The sequence below is a fragment of the Panthera onca genome, chromosome B4, assembly GCF_046562875.1.
Source record: "Panthera onca isolate mPanOnc1 chromosome B4, mPanOnc1 haplotype 2, whole genome shotgun sequence".
Lineage (NCBI taxonomy): Eukaryota > Metazoa > Chordata > Mammalia > Carnivora > Felidae > Panthera > Panthera onca.
The window spans coordinates 82330835-82346846 of NC_138345.1; the positions used below are offsets into that span (position 1 = coordinate 82330835).

Below are 16012 nucleotides of genomic sequence, written 5' to 3' on the forward strand. Positions count from 1 at the left end.
GTGAGCCATGCACCCCACCACAAAGGATTTCAAAATTAAAATTCCTTTAGCATATTTTAATTGGTTCAATTTACAAAAGAATCCAGAGGGCACACAATTCAAGAATGTACTTAACACTTGAAGGGAAGCCTACTAGGCCTCAAAGGGCAGCAAAGACCTTCCACTTAGTCACCAGCACCAAGCACTCTGTGTGGTTGCCCCAAATCTCATCTTCATTCTCTATACACAGCCCCCTTGCCAAAAGAGGCATGTAAAAGATACAGAAAACACAATCCTTGTCCTCAAACTAAGGTGTAGGCTTGAGTCCAATGAGTGAGTATATGCAAGATATAAAACACATTAAAAAAACATAAAATTTACTAAGCAGTTTTCCAAGTAAAGGTTACTGTAAGATATAAATAGGCACAGAACAGACTGATGTGGATTAATCACAGAAAGCTTTATGCAGAAGAATTTCAAGAATCAGGTTTTCAAAAGCAGAAGGAACTCAGATAGGATGAGAAGAGACCTGAATTCTGGAATGGGATTCTGAATCAAGGCTCTTTACCTTCCAAGTGTTGGGGGGTAGGCTCCCTGTTCACAAGGCTCCAACCCCCTGATGCCTCCACTCAGTGCCACTCAGGAGACGCTCCCAGTAACCCATCTTGTTGGCTATTCTCCGACTGAGTCTTCCTTCCTAGTGACAAGCTCCATCGCCAAGGGGATGGATGTGATGTCACAATCAGGAGCACTCTATTAATAGGAACAAGGAAGAAAAAGGTGAGTCAGGGGAACTACCTCCACTTGGCAGTGAGACTAGACAGATTGGATCTAGCAGTTGGTTGAGGAGGAGGAGGAGACAATTCCATTAAGGCCTACAGGTTTCAGAGCTGAGGACACAGCACTAACTTCTAAGGATGGAGGTTACTGGCTAAGAAATCACACACACACACAGTCCAAGAGATTCAAACAGAGCTGAGAGAGGCAGAGAAAGGGACAAGAATAAATATGAAGAAGAAGCACTGTTTGAGACAGAAAGATTCTCTTACTCGGTGTACACAACCACAAATAATGTCAATGATTCCAGATCTGTGGCTATACAACGCACAGATCAATGATACCTTATATGCACAGTATGATGCTTAAATGTTTCCCAAATGCTTTCACATAAATTACTGAATTCATGTAAAAAGAATTCTAATCCCACCCTCCAACTGGAAAATACTATTTCATAAGAAGATACTCAAGAATGTTCATACAGGTGTGATTCTACTTCCCAAGTCAGAAAATATTCCTGAGGGTATCAGGCTTTATTAAAAAGGTGGGGGGGGGGGGGCCACAGGGGGGCGCTTGGGTGGCTCAGTGGGTTAAGTGTCCAACGGCTCAGGTTATGATCTCGAGGTTCATGGGTTTGAGCCCCATATCAGGCTCTGTGCTGACAGCTCAGAGCCTGGAGCCTGCTTTGGATTCTGTGTCTCCCTCTCTCTCTGCCCCTCCCTTGCCCACACTCTGTCTCTCTCTCTCTCTCAAAAATAAATAAACACTAAAAATTTTTTTTTCTTTTTTTAATGAAGAGACAGTGAAACAGGAAATTATTCCAGACTGGGCAACTGGGAATACTAGAGGTAGCAGTATGAATAGGCAGACTAGACTCTCATTACTAAAAGAATGGAACCAAGAGGGACAAGGCTTCAGATGAAGGGTGCTGAGAGATCTACTCAATACTACACAGGAGCATAGCAACTATTCCAACTCCTCTTGTCAACATCACATGGCTATCAATAGATTAAGGGCTGCATAACAAAGGAATAGGATGATGATAATTTTTATACATAAAACTGAGATTATTTCATCTTCTGAGCCTGGCACACACACTGATTAGTTCACTATACTCATCAGCCACAACACGTTTTAGCGTGGCATTTTTAAACTAACAGAGCGATAAATGTGCAATGCCAGACCCACTTTCTATTTGAGGGGTTGGGGGTGGGAGTTGTTTCTCCCTCATCCATAACACAAAGGAGAATATAATGCTGCTTCCATTTTGACAACACCCTATCTCCCAACAGCCTGACATATGCACCTGTACTCCACGAAATGCTTCCACGAACCACTGCTGTTGGCTATACTCAGTCTTCTACTGACAAGCTCCAGACTCAGAAAGCAAACTGTTACCCACTCTTGGGAAAAAAACAATCTTACTCTGATGCTCCCTTAGCCAGAACAAAACAGGATTTTTCAACTGAGAGGAGGACCAGGAGTCAGGAGACGGGTTGTGGTCCCAGCTCTGCCAACTGTATGACTTTAAACAAGCCAAGTATCCTTTCTATAGTTTTTAATGTCTTCACCCGACAAGTAGGGAAGATACCTGCATTATCTACCTAATATGTTGTACTAGAACAATCAGAGACATAATAAATGTGAAAACATACTGAATACAGCTATGTCTCAGGTAAGGTTTTGTAGTAATAAAATGCAAAATAAATTTAAGAGTACTGAAGGCAGATGAGGGAATGCTTGAAAGAAGCTTGGTTCCTTTTTAATTACTAGGAACCAGGCCCAGCCACAGAGTTGGCTGGACACACAGGGTAGTACCACTATCATATCACTCAGATTCCCTAATACTAGTCTACCCCATTCCTATCTGGAGGGAAACTATCAGCCAGCAACACTATCAGTTTCTTGTCCTATTGTCAGACTCTAAAACCACCTGTATAGGAAGTGATTAGACCGTCACTATCACAGCCCATCCCCCATGAACAGTGGCTCCTTAATAGCCACACTTGTTGTTAGGTGGAATGAAGTCAGTTTGTGAATGGGGAAGATGTCAGTCCCTCAAGCAAAACACTCTCACCTCTCTTAGTTTTCTGCTCCTTCTCCAGCCCCCTCCTTCCCACTCCCCAATTTCACAGAGTTCTGGGTTGGGGAAGGCTTTCCGGTGAGTGAAGTCTGCATAAAGGGCCTGGCTGCAAACCCAAGGAAGGGATGTAAGGAATGTGAGATTCCTTCACGGAGGGGGGGAGGGGGAGGGGGGGGGAAGGAATGGAGAAGGAAGACAAGGCTGCCAAAGACAAGGCACGGGAGAGGAGCCAAGCTATGGCGCTTCGAGGGCGGGGGTTCAGGTTCCGCCACCCCTGCCCAGGCTGGCCCCCAGAATATTCCCTTCCTCCCCTCTCAACCCGTCAACACTGCCCATTTAAATACCACGTTGCAACCCCAGGTCCCTTCTTTCCTGTCCTCCAGCCAGCCCAGACCCCCTCCCGCACTTAAGGCTACCCTACTCCAATGGACCTCCCCCGCAACCCACCCTCCAGCGCCCCTTTCTCACCTCCCGACTCCTCCCTATCCCTGTTCCCTTGCTCCATTTTTCATCTTTACTCCTAACCCTTCTCCTGACCTCCAATATCTCGAACCCGTGCCCCAATCCCGGTGGGACATCGCCCCCTCCCCTCCCACACCCTCTTTTAGGTGGGAGCCGGCGCAGGCGCAGTACGCACCGCCCTGGAAGCGGTCTGGACTCTCCGTACCCCGGCCCGGCTGAAGCTGAGGCCGCAGCGGCCACGGAATAGCTCGGGTGCCGGGTCCCAGCCTTTCCTGGGAGGGGAAGGGGAAGGGGAAGGAGAGGAAAGGTTCCAACCACTCGTCGCCTTGTGAGACGGATCCCTTGCCCCGCCTACCACTGCTACGCAACCCGGCGGAATCTCGTCACCAAACTCCGCCTCTCTGTTTAACTCGGACCTAGACTAGACGCCAAGAGCGACCAACGAGGAGGGAGGAAGGTTAGCCGGGCCTCCTCTCTACACCGGAAATCTTTATGATCCCAACGAGGACTATATAGCCATCTGGGAGGGAGAACTCTATGTTCTTCCCAGCATGAGTGTTGGGGGCGGAGCCGGAGGCTAGCTCCCGGGAGGCAGAGGCTACGCTTTGGAGAGGTGTACGTGTCCCATCTCCTAAAGTTGATGCCACGAGGTGCGAGATCGTTGCGAGGAGGCTGGCCTGCAGTGTGACCTGCCATCTCCCGTTACCAGAGTGGTGGTCAGCATCCCGGAGCTTCCCGAACCTATGACTTATAGTCACGGGAGTGGATACGGCGACCACGGGGTGGAGAATTGGAGTGTCTAACCGCAAAGCTTTAATCTAGCGTGCCCAACGGGTTCCCTACCTCTCCTCGCCGCACTCCTGTTGTGTCTATGTTGGCTCTCCGGACACTCATAGAGTTCCCTGAAGCACCTAAGGGCAGGGAAGGGAGATAAAATGTCCCTCTTCCTAGGTTGTGCCTTGATTTCCTTGGGATACGACACCGTAGTTGAGGGGTGTGGGCAGGAGAGAACCTGGGATCCGAGGAAAATCAAGGCGGAGCCTAAAGCTCTCTAGAAGGTAAGGGATTAATTAAACCAAAGCATTACAACTACATGACCTCTTAAGCTAATCTGATATTAAACACTATTTGTTATGGATATTCGCTAAACAAATGGTAGTGCTTTGTACATATGTAATTGGTTTATACACAACATTACAGAACTAGAACCTTTTGTTGATTTTCTAACAAATCCCAAGGGGAACTAAAGGTTTGGGCCTCCTCTGTTAAATCCTCTGGGGTCTGGGAGAGGAGGCGGGCCAGACCCTGGGATCTAGTGAGGTAAGTACATTAGGAAGAGGTGTCTTTCAGACTCTGAGAGAGACTAATGCAAATGCTGTTCTCTGTGCCCCAGGTTCCATTCTTTCAAAAAGGGTGTCTGCCTCTGGTGTGAAGGCCACTTTTTCCAAAACCCTGACCGCGCTGGGTCGTGCATTAAAAATGAGGACCCCAGGGGCGCCTGGGTGGCTCAGTCGGTTAAGCGGCCGACTTCGGCTCAGCTCACGATCTCACAGTCTGTGAGTTCGAGCCCCGCGTCGGGCTCTGTGCTGACAGCTCAGAGCCTGGAGCCTGTTTCAGATTCTGTGTCTCCCTCTCTCTGACCCTCCCCCGTTCATGCTCTGTCTCTCTCTGTCTCAAAAATAAATAAACTGTAAAAAAAAATTAAAAAAAAATGCGGACCCCAAATCAGGAATAGAGATAAGGATTATAGCAGTGGGAAAAGAAAGTACCTGTGTGCTAAGCACTGCCTTTTATATAACTTACGTTTTCTTGTCTGCAAAATGCAATTACATATTTAAGAATTATCGAGAAAACAACTGCGGAGCCTGTTTCAGACTTTTGACCACCGTGTTCCAAAACCTCTGGTCCTTTCTCCAGTGTCATGTCTTAAAGAGAAAATTTCAGAGCCTAGGTACATCCTCCCAGTAAAGGAAAGGAAAAGTGGGACTCGAGGCGCCTCCTGGTGGTCAATCTTTCTCCTGGCCAAGCCAACCACCTACCAGGCTCCTTTAATACCTAAAATCCGCCCTTTTTGCGGCGCGTGAATCTTGGATCCCGGTTGGCTGGGCGGGGTCCAGCGGCGGGCGCGGGGCGCGCCGGGACAGTGCTGATTGGTCCGAGGCGGCCAGCCGGAAACTTCCGAGAATGTCCGTACTCCCGCGTTCCACCGCGCTGCATCCGGCGGCAGCGGGGCCTGTGGCTCCCCCTGCGGGCGGCTCTGCTGCGTGCACTGTCCGGCCTGCGGGCTGGGTGGGTGGTGGGTGGTGGGCTGTGGGTGGGGGAGGGGATGGACCGAGTCCTGAGTTGTCCGGATGAGGGTTCGGGAAGGTTTGGCGAGTAAGATTCCATTCCTTGGGTCTGCACCAGTTTCCCTACCCCCCCCCCCCCACCCCGTCTCCGTCGGCTCCCCGACTTCTGGGCTTGAGACTGAAAGAGCATCCCGGGACGGGGCCTTCCAGTCCCGAAGCAGCCTATACAGAGACCCTGAAATTCTGATCTTGAAGTTGGAGGCTCCTGGGGAAGTTGGTTTATAACCTTTTAGAAGAATTAGAGGATTTGCGGCTGCCTGACCCCAGCCTAGTGTGGTAGGTAGGCCTTGGGAAATGGAGCATAAGGGCAAAGACTCCAAGCCTTGAGCCATCATTCCCCTTTCCCCCTTCTAGTGTAGTGCGGAGGCTCAGGCAGCATGACGACGGAGACCTTCGTTAAAGATATCAAGCCTGGGCTCAAGAATCTGAACCTCATCTTCATTGTGCTGGAGACAGGTGGCTATTCTGGGATGGTGGGACCCCTGCGCGGGGGTTCTCAGGGTTGGGGAGGGGGCAGGAGGGGAAGAGCACCACCTCCTCTGTTAATTAGCTACCGGGATGTCAGGGTGCACCCCAAAACGCTGCTTACGCGGAATCTCCTACACCCTGGCCTGGAGAGTTGTAGTCGAGTGCAGAGTAGATGGAACTCGCCAGATCCAAGCCTCCAGCGCCACTCAGGCCTCTTTCCACTCAGTGCCCTCTCCATGGTGCTGTCCCTCCACTCCCCCTCACCCACCCATACCTAGATCTCATCCCTCTGACCCTCCCTTCACCTCCACCCCAACATTTGTCTGTTCCTTCCAGGCCGAGTGACCAAGACAAAGGACGGGCACGAGGTTCGGACCTGCAAGGTGGCCGACAAAACTGGCAGCATCAATATCTCTGTGTGGGACGACGTGGGCAACCTGATCCAGCCTGGAGACATTATTCGGCTCACCAAAGGGTAACTCCTGGTTATTCCTGGCTATCCAAGGCTAGTAAGTCAAGGGGGTTAGAGTTAACAGTCCCTATAACTCTTCTGAGTACTCTGAGTCCTACTTTTCGTGCCCCCACAGGTACGCTTCAGTATTCAAAGGTTGTCTGACACTATACACTGGACGTGGGGGTGATCTTCAAAAGATTGGAGAGTAAGTGTTTTGGGGATTGGGATGCAGAAGCACCAGCCAGCATAAGGGTATATAGTCCATGTCTTGTATCTAGACCTTTCTCAGGCCTCCAGAGGCTGGGTCTGAGGCTTCAACTAATTTCTCCCTTTGCAGATTCTGTATGGTTTATTCTGAGGTTCCTAACTTCAGTGAGCCAAACCCAGAGTACAGTGCCCAGCAGGCACCCAATAAGACGGTGAGTCCCATGGCCTTGATATGGGGAAGGAGGGTAGGTCCAGCCAAGAAGCATGGTAGGGAACAAGGTCTGAGTATTTAATTTGTGCCTTCAGGTCCAGAACGACAGCAGCCCTACGGCTCCCCAGCCTACCACCGGACCCCCTGCCGTTTCTCCAGGTAAACCTTTCCCTTCCATCTGCTGGTTCTCTCCCTAGCATGGAAAGATGCATTGCCCTCATCCTTTTTCCCAATTTGTCTTCTTTCCATGTATCCCCTTCCACCTAATTCTCCCAGTTCTTTTGTAAGTCCTTGTGGGGAAAATATTTGGGGACCTGTTTCTGTCACTGATAGGGCTCTGGTACTCTTTTGCCACTACCACTCAAGGACACAAATGAAAACAGTTTATCCAACAAGATTGCACTCCTTTATTCAAGCTTGTTTCTCTCTGCTTCTTCTCTGGCAGGTCCTTGTCCTTTCCCCCTTGTCCTTTTGACTCATTACATGGCTCTAACATGGATGTATATGACTTAACATGCAGTCTACACTGTACAGAGTTAGGGCACCAAGTAGTTCCCTTTGGGGAGTCACCACTCTTCTTGAAACTAAAGACCCTTCTTCTAGCCTGTGGACCTCAGGATTATGATTCTTCCATCTGATATACTGCAAGACCCTGTTTTTTGGTCTCTTGCTTTTGATTAGAATCACCCACCAACACCACCTCCTTCGTCCCCTGGCTTCTCTTTAGGAACTGGGTTTCACTGGTCTTTTTCTCCTTCTGGGTAATCTCCCGGCTGAGCCTACTACTGCCTGGGTGTTCGACTCCTCTTGCCTCTGATCTGTGTCTTAGGTTTCTCCCTGTGACACTAGGCTTCAGGCTGCTTCTAGCCTTGCTCAGTCTGTGTCTACATCCCTAGTTACCATGGTTTTCAGAATTGTTTGTGTCAGAACCACTGGGATCATGGTTTTTTTGGAAACACCATGAAATAACATTTAATTCCACCATAAAAATCAGCATCCATATTTTCACTGGAAAATATGACTGTTACATATGTCCAGGTCTCCATAACTATAACTTATAAAAAGTATTTTAAATAAGGTACATTTAAGCCTGTTTGGCCCTAATGTTCATTTGCCAGATGTTTGTTCACTTTGTTATCTGCTAACAGGTGCAAAAGTCTTAATAAAAAGCATGTCTGGCGTAAGAACTTAACATTAACTCCCTATGTACTCCTAACTTTTTCTGTGAATTGAGGAAAAGGCATTATTTTTCCATTCTGGCAACAGATATCTTAGTCTGGTGGAACAGCCTGGGTCCAAGCAGATATGTGGTTTAAGAATCACTAGCCTATGACTTCTACCCCTTTTAGGGTTCATAGTGCCCTCTGTATAAGAGACACAGGCCTCTGTCTTCATTTGACAAACATAGATGAGGAATGCCAAGGAATAAAAACACAGCACCTGCCTTTAGGAGCTTGTAGTCTATGAAGGAGATGGTCCTACAGATGACACACTGGTAGGGGCAAGGGTAGTGATGTGCACAGTTGTAGGAGCTCAAGGAAATCATCTCACACACCTGGCTCCAATCAAACATGTGAAATATACACCAAAATGTTACTTATCATTTTGAGGGTGTGCGTAATTTTTTTTTTTCCTATTCCTATCTTTATTTTCTTTTTTTTTATTGTTATTTTTATTTTTATTTTTAAATTTTTTTTAACGTTTTATTTATTTTTGAGACAGAGAGAAAGCATGAACGGGGGAGGGGCAGAGAGAGAGGGAGACACAGAATCAGAGGCAGGCTCCAGGCTCTGAGCCATCAGCCCAGAGCCTGACGTGGGGCTCGAACTCACGGACCGCAAGATCGTGACCTGAGCTGAAGTCGGACGCTTAACCGACTGAGCCACCCAGGCGCCCCCCTATCTTTATTTTCCAAAATGAAAATGTATGTATCATCGTGATACCCACCACACTTTCCTTTTTTAAAGCTGCTTCTTACATAACACAGAAGCTTTGGGTCCTTCCCCTTCCCATGCTTCTCCAGTTTTACAAAGACTTTCGACAAAGGGGCATTTTGTCAGAGGTCCTTAAGCCTAGAGCTAAACAGCGAATGCTAGGTCTGACCTCCATGATACAAAGGTGAATGGAAGAGAAGAATATCACACTAGGATTCACGTAGCAACTTCCCAAATGATTGAGTCTTCTCAGGGCTCCATTTGTACAACCCCTGCTCTTTACAACTGGTCCAGCTGGCCTGAATGTGCTGCTGTGCTTGATGAAGACTGTGCTACTCTCTAGGGCACAGAGGGAGGCCTTGGGGATGGACCTCTCTCCTACCTTAGTTTTCTAATTCCTGTGTTTCTTCCCCTTCTCCCACTACTAGCCTCTGAGACCCAGAACGGGAATGGACTGAGTGCCCCACCAGGTCCTGGTGGTGGCCCGCACCCTCCTCACGCACCCTCGCACCCTCCCAGCACCCGAATTACCCGAAGCCAGCCCAACCACACAGCTGCCGGCCCTCCTGGCCCCTCCAGCAACCCTGTCAGTAACGGCAAAGAGACCCGGAGGAGCAGCAAGAGATAGCAAGACATTCTTCCTCCCTTCCCACCACCCACTATAGCCCAAGTGTCTCCTAGAGAACACAGCCTTTTACTAGGCTGCTGGCTTGTGGGGGGTGGGAGTCGATAGGCAGCAGTATTTTATCCACTGAATTTCACTGGAGGGGTGGTGAGCAGTTGGCCTTATCCACCCTAAGCCCATGCTCCCTGCCTTACCCAGCTAGATCTGCCTATCCCTGGGGATTCAAGGCCCTCTTTCCCTTTAGAAACGACAGTCACAGTCTGTTTCTTGTGTGTGTGATGTGGAAATCAAATCGAATCCCTCCTTCCTAATAAATGTTACCACTCTGTACTGGACTCCTTTGCTTTTCATGGGAAAATGAAGAGGTTAGCAGTCAGACATGTGGGAAAGTGGAGTGTCCCTAGGAGATAGAAGGAAGACAAGTTACAGGTAAGGAAGCGTAGGCAAAGCAGGCCTGCCCCTTTAAGGTAGTGTCCCTCCCCTGCCCCCTCCCTGCAGGTGACCCTTGCCCGCTTGCCTGCCTACCCCCCCACAGCTGGAGCCAAGAAGGCTGTGTCCCCCTTCCTCTGGGCGTCCTTCCAGTCTCCTGCTGTCAGGTAACGCCAAAACCTCGGCCCCCTGGACTAATTGCCCTAATCAGACTGTGCTCCCCTGATCTTAAGCCAGGTCAGACATCTGCAGGGAGCCCAGATATTTCTTTCCTCTTCCCACCAGGGCTTCCCCTTTCTTGATCATCTATTTCCAGAGCTCTGGCTCTTACTCTGCTGGGACAAGGAGTTGCTAAGAACGCTTTCTTCCCCATGCACCTGGGGTTGCCACTTATCTGCCTCTTCGCCTCTTTTCCAGCTAAGGGACACCCAAATCCCACTTTCCCGGGGATTGTGGGGATGGAGGTTGGAGATGGAGGAAGCCCAGTACCAGATAATAAGGTGTGGAGGGTGGGGGTGAGAGTATATGCAGGGAAAGGTTAAAATGGTACAACTGGCTTAGTGGGGTGAGTTATTTAGAAGAAAAGGCCAGGCTCAGGGTTTCCTTAGCCATGTGGCTTTTCCAGGGGCAGAGGGTGGCCCCTCCCTACTCAGGGGCCCCAGCCAAGACTGACCTTTGACCCCCACCCCAGAGACCAGTGAACCATTAACTCCTCTCTGATGTGAACCTTCCCACACTGGCCCCTCCCCTCCCTGACCCCGCCCCAAGGCAGGTGGGCTGGGAGGGGGGCGGCGTTTGTCCATCCCAGCCCTCTAACTGACGTGGCCTCCATTCCACCAGGGCACCTGGAGGCTGAGCCCCACTCCCCTCCCTGACTCAGGAACCTCTTAGTGTCCACAATAAGGCCTGACCGGGACCTGAGGTGACGACTCTCACGCTGCCAATGAGGGTGAGGCCCTGTGGATTGAAGGGGGACAGAGAGGTGAGGCAGGGTTGAGGGGTGGAGTTTGGAGGACAGGATGAGAAGTCAGCTCTGGATCAGGTGAGGGAAGCATTCTGGGTCAAGGAAGGTGTTCTAGAAACTGGAAAACAGAAGGCCTGAGCTGGACAGCAGAGCAGAAGCCCAGGCCCTTTCTCCTTGTTCTTCCAGGGCACAGTCCTCAGGATGTTCCAAGGGGAATAGAAGCCAGAACCAGAGCCTCTAACCCATTGCCCCCAATAATGGGGCCCCCAATGAGTCATCTGCTGGCTGGCCTGTGTGTGTGGGTGGCCTTGGGCTTGGCAGGGGGCTCAGCCCCCAACCTGGGCCCTGCTGAGCAGGAGCAGAACCATTACTTGGCCCAGCTGTTTGGCCTGTATGGGGAGAACGGGACACTGACAGCCGGGGGCCTAGCGCGGCTTCTCCACAGCCTGGGGCTAGGCCGAGTTCAGGGACTTCGCCTAGGACACCATGGACCTCCGGTTGGTCGGGCTATACCCCCAGTTGGAGACAATTCCACATACAGGTACTACTAACCCTTCCTTCCCTTACCCCAAAATGCCACATGCCCACCTCTTCTCAGTGCTTGGATCAGTCTCCAGTTGCCGACCTCTAGCTTCCTAAAGTCAGATTTCTGGAATTACAAATGTTTCAAAATCTGACTCCTAGTATTCCTTCAAGGCCCCCTTTGCCTCTACTGCTTTCTAATTCTCTCCTCTTCCAGATCCCCGGACCCTCCAATTCTTTGCTCTTAGTCCCAGTGCTCAATGTCTCCAGGCTGACTCGGCTCCCAATTTATAGCATTTTGGCTGCTCTCCCCCCAGCCCCATTTCTCTTTCCCTCACACCCCTCATTCCTAGACTCTCCTATAAATTGACAATTCTCAGATCCTTCTAGAATTGACATTCCACGATTTCTGGGTCCCAGGAACTCAAGCTAGTGGCTGGTCTTCCCTTTCCCCCTAAGCACCCTAGGAACCTCAAGGGGAGTTTCTTAAAGAACATGAGTAAGTCTGGCTTGCTATCCCCTCTGCTCCAGATCACAGGACCCTGAGCTGAGTGTGGATGTCTGGGCTGGGCTGCCTCTGGGTCCCTCAGAGTGGGGTGACCCAGAGGAGCCAAAGGCCCCAGCATCGCCCCGTGGGCCAGCCCCCTCTGGCCTGGACCTCTTTCACAGACTTCTGCTGCTGGACCATTCATTGGCTGACCATCTGAATGAGGATGTGAGTCTGTTGATCTCCAGGGTGGGGGTTGGGGGGAGAAGGACTATGGGATTTAGATGGCCTGAAATTGTTTAAAGAGTAATTTAATACAGTTAATTAAAAAAAAAAAAACAAACCCAATCCAGATGTGATCTTAGGGTATGTTATTCCAAGAGTGAAATACGCTTCTTCTGGGCTCAGTGCACATGAACCCACACCCAAGTCTCCAAGGACAGGTTTAGGGGCCACACTTGGTGGCAAAGCAGAGAATCCAGAGAAATAGCTGAGGGTAGGATCTGGGGCTGGCTATCTGGAGAGGAAACCTGCAGGGAGTAGATGGCTGTCTTCAGCCAGAAAGGCAGTGAACGTGTTCCATGTACACCAGAGGGCAGCCAAAGCTAACTGTGAAGCAGGCCTGGTGAGGGTGGGCACCCCATCACAGGAAGCACTCAAGCCAAGTCTGGATGAACATGTAGCAGGGCTGTTGCGAGGAAGTTGGATGGCATTTCAGATTCTTTCCCTTCTAAGATTCTGCCATGGAGTGCTCTAGTTGTCCAACCAACTCCATCACCAAATCGTTGAAATCATCAGGAGCTTGGGAGGGAGAGAGATGGTGGCAATGTTTACTAGCACCCAACCTGCACTGAATTGAATATTTGCACTGGATTGAATACTCACTAATAATTAACACACACTGATCCTGTGGAACCACCCCAGTCCCTGATGCACCTGCCAGCATAAGCAAAGGAGATCCTGGAGAGACCCAAGAATCCATACAATGGAAGGACTGACATTAAAGACCACAGTTCTCAGCAATGCCCCAATATATGACCTCTAACTCAACTCCCTTAGTGTCTGAATGGCTCCCAGCTGCTGGTCAACTTTGGCCTGAGCCCTGCTGCTCCTCTGACCCCTCGTCAGTTTGCTCTGCTGTGTCCAGCCCTGCTTTATCAGATCGACAGCCGTGTCTGCATCCAGGCCCCAACCCCAACCCCCTCAGGGGATCTTCTGTCTGGTCAGTGGGTGAGAGTGGGTGGCAGGGTGCCTTGAACCCTGGTAGGGAGTTGGCCCCTGGCCAAGCAAGATGGGTTTGTCGGGGTCCTGCCTCCCTTTGCAGTGTATCTCTGCCCTGCATTTCTTCTGAGGCCCTCCTTCCAACCCTAGCCTAACTTCAGTCCCTGATTCTCCCCAGCCTTGGTTCATAGCGCCCTGGCAGTCCTGCTGCTCAGCCTCCCTGCTCCCCTCTCCCTGCTGCTGCTGCGGCTCCTGGGACCTCGTCTATTACGGCCCCTGCTGGGTTTCCTGGGGGCCCTGGCCGTGGGCACTCTTTGTGGGGATGCACTGCTACACCTGCTGCCACATGTACGTGAAGCCCCTTCCTTGCTCCCTGCCCCGTGATGGGCAGCCTCCACGTACCCAAGGTGTTCCCAGTCACAGGACATCCCCTCCTCATTCCTGTCAGATCCCACGCACCACTCCCCAACCTCAGCTTCAGCCCACAGCTGCCTTCTAGCAGCGAGTGAAGGCTTGCCACGTCCCACACAGGAGGGGGATGTTGTCGGGTGCAGGGGCTTCTGGGGTCTGCCCTGACCCCCTCTCTGTCAGGCACAAGGAGGGCAGCATGCTGGACCTAGCGGACAACCAGAGGAGGACCTGGGACCAGGACTGTCAGTACTCGGAGGTCTCTTCCTGCTCTTTGTGCTGGAGAACGTGCTAGGGCTTTTGCGGCACAGAGGGCTCAGGCCAGTGAGTGATACCCTTTTCTCCTCCTCCTGCCAAAACTAGAGTCCTGGCCAAGAACTGGCCACGCAAGCCAGGAGGTGAGGGTGTGGGGTGTGTTCCTGAAGCGCTGTTTTCCTGAGTGTGCAGTCCTGACAACTAACAGAGAGTGGGTAGGGGGCTCCTTAGCATAGACCTGGGACTCCTGGCCAAGCGGCCTCCTCTCCCAAGTTCAAGTCAACAAGAAACAAGGAGTGCCAACCTGGGAAGAGAGCGGAAAAGCCAAAAAATATCTGCAAGTGCCAGAGGTGAACCCAGGTGCTCACTTTCCCAGCTGGTAGCCAGGCCTCTCCTTAGCCCCTGGCTCTGTTGCCTCCTCCACCAGGAGGGATACCCTCCCATTTCAGAGATGCTGCAGGCGAAAAAGAAAGGATTTCAGAGCACCAGCCCTGGACCTGGAGGATGGCAGTGGGATGGCCCTTCAGCCCCTGCAGGCAGCTCCAGGTAACCAGAAGAGAAAATGAAGAGTAGGCTCCCAGCTCCCGGTTCTCACTTGCAGCCACTGGCACTGTTCTTGTCCTTCCTGCAGAGCAAGAAGCTCAGGGCTGCCGTGGGGAGCAGGACAGCCAGCCCCCACCAGCCCCAGCTCCTACTGGGCACCAAGGCCACAGTCACGGGAACCAGGGTGGCGGTGATGCCAATATAACGTGGATGGTCCTCCTGGGAGACGGTCTGCACAACCTCACTGATGGGCTGGCCATAGGTGTGATGGGAGGAGAGGGCTACCAGGAAGTGGGGGAGGGAAGGGAATGCAGGCCCCTGTGCCCCTGGGGAGAGCTTTCTCCCAGGCTGATGACCTCCAATCCTGCCAACCCCAGGTGCTGCCTTCTCCGATGGCTTCTCCAGTGGCCTCAGCACCACCCTAGCAGTCTTCTGCCATGAGCTACCCCATGAACTGGGTAGGAATGGCAGAAGTGGGGTGGGGTGGGCTCTAGAAAGGAGAGGCCTCCAAGGGGTGGAATTTAGGAGGCTGGCAGGTGACAGGGGTGAGGGACGGCCCTGGCTTATTATTCCCTCCCACCCTGTCGTCTCTTCCTCACAGGTGACTTTGCGATGCTGCTCCGAGCAGGGCTGCCCTTTCGGAGGCTGCTGCTGCTGAGTTTGGTGTCTGGAGCCCTGGGACTAGGGGGTGCAGCCCTAGGGGTGGGGCTCAGTTTGGGCCCTGTCCCTCTCACTTCCTGGGTGTTTGGGGTCACTGCTGGGGTCTTCCTCTATGTGGCCCTTGTGGACATGGTGAGAGGTGTGGGGTAGTGCAGGGAAAGCAAGGGAGGCAGGGAGGTGGGTTCAGCGGAGGGGGACGTATGGGTCCTTCTGCCTCCACCACAGGCCACCTGGAAAGGTGCTGGACCCAGGCTGGGTGGAGTCTGAGAAACAAGGGCCTGGAAGAGTTCAGAGGGGTTGCCAGTACTTTCTGACGCCTCCTTCTCATGCTTGACGTGGGGTGGTGCAGAGACAATGCCAGGATCCTGATGCTCTTTTTTTCTTTCAGCTACCAGCCCTGCTTCGGCCTCCCGAGCCCCTCCCTACGCTCCATGTGCTACTGCAGGGGTTGGGGCTGCTGCTGGGGGGCAGCCTCATGCTCACCATAGCCATGCTGGAGGAGCAGCTATGGCCCCTGGTCTCTGATGGCTGATGGGGGCCAGTGGAAAGGCGCCAGGTTGCCCTTCCTTCCCCCCAACCACAGGAATGGAGGCGGGACACAGGGCCAGTAGGAGCAATAGGATTTTAATAAACAGAACCCATCCCAAAGCCATGACTACGACAGTTGTACTTGCACCAAAACAGCATAGAAAACCAGGATGTGGTGGGAGGAGGGCTCAAAGCAGGTCGGGGGAGGACATGAGCAGGGGCCTGGAGGGTGCAAGGTGCATCAATCTGCAGGGAGCGCATTGTGCTTTAGCCCAGGGAGGAGGGGTAGGGTGGGGCAAATGCACCGCCAGGTCCCCACATTTTCCTGCTGCCCTCAGCACCCTGGGGATACAGGCATCTGGGCGGATCTGCCCTTTATTGCTGCCCACCAGCATTAAACACCCCTGACCCCAACGCTAGCACCACAGGTGGATCCGGGGCAGGGAA

The 16012-nt window shown here is 51.8% G+C and overlaps 3 protein-coding genes across 10 annotated transcripts in view; 2 read left to right on the forward strand and 1 right to left on the reverse strand.

Annotated features, from left to right (window-relative positions):
• The window catches only part of RNF41 (ring finger protein 41), a 30647-nt gene extending 26967 nt beyond the window's left edge, over positions 1 to 3680 (reverse strand). Inside the window, exons 1-3 of one of the 4 annotated variants that reach the window (XM_078449795.2) lie at positions 3477 to 3679; positions 2834 to 2945; positions 548 to 732 (exon numbers count right to left, since the gene is read on the reverse strand). The gene's annotated coding sequence lies outside the window, so the exon portion shown is untranslated. Of the gene's footprint in view, positions 1 to 547; positions 733 to 2833; positions 2946 to 3307; positions 3330 to 3476 lie in introns of those variants that run through there. The other 3 variants (XM_078449794.2, XM_078449796.2, XM_078449797.2) reach the window with 3 other exon arrangements.
• Positions 3681 to 3853: 173 nt separating this feature from the next.
• On the forward strand, positions 3854 to 9876 carry NABP2 (nucleic acid binding protein 2). 4 transcript variants are annotated; one of them, XM_081796195.1, is made up of 8 exons: positions 3854 to 4124; positions 4253 to 4359; positions 6004 to 6105; positions 6454 to 6592; positions 6705 to 6776; positions 6909 to 6990; positions 7085 to 7148; positions 9352 to 9876. In XM_081796195.1, exons 3-8 carry the CDS (start codon positions 6027 to 6029, stop codon positions 9549 to 9551), a joined length of 636 nt encoding a protein of 211 aa, XP_081652321.1. In that variant the 5' UTR covers positions 3854 to 4124; positions 4253 to 4359; positions 6004 to 6026; the 3' UTR covers positions 9552 to 9876. The 4 variants fall into 4 exon arrangements, with proteins under 4 accessions (XP_081652321.1, XP_060513276.1, XP_060513279.1 ...); XM_060657293.3 differs by lacking the exons at positions 3854 to 4124; positions 4253 to 4359 and adding an exon at positions 5468 to 5590; XM_060657296.3 differs by lacking the exons at positions 3854 to 4124; positions 4253 to 4359 and adding an exon at positions 5576 to 5677.
• A 91-nt stretch (positions 9877 to 9967) lies between these two features.
• On the forward strand, positions 9968 to 15777 carry SLC39A5 (solute carrier family 39 member 5). 2 transcript variants are annotated; one of them, XM_060657289.3, is made up of 12 exons: positions 9975 to 10144; positions 10818 to 10926; positions 11128 to 11482; positions 11995 to 12178; positions 13010 to 13172; positions 13350 to 13519; positions 13763 to 13903; positions 14284 to 14380; positions 14466 to 14639; positions 14755 to 14835; positions 14979 to 15169; positions 15426 to 15777. In XM_060657289.3, the coding sequence occupies exons 3-12, from the start codon at positions 11199 to 11201 to the stop codon at positions 15567 to 15569; spliced, it is 1629 nt and encodes a 542-aa protein (XP_060513272.1). In that variant the 5' UTR covers positions 9975 to 10144; positions 10818 to 10926; positions 11128 to 11198; the 3' UTR covers positions 15570 to 15777. The 2 variants fall into 2 exon arrangements, with proteins under 2 accessions (XP_060513274.1, XP_060513272.1); XM_060657291.3 differs by lacking the exon at positions 14755 to 14835 and having other exon boundaries at positions 9968 to 10144.
• The last annotated feature ends 235 nt before the right edge of the window (positions 15778 to 16012 follow it).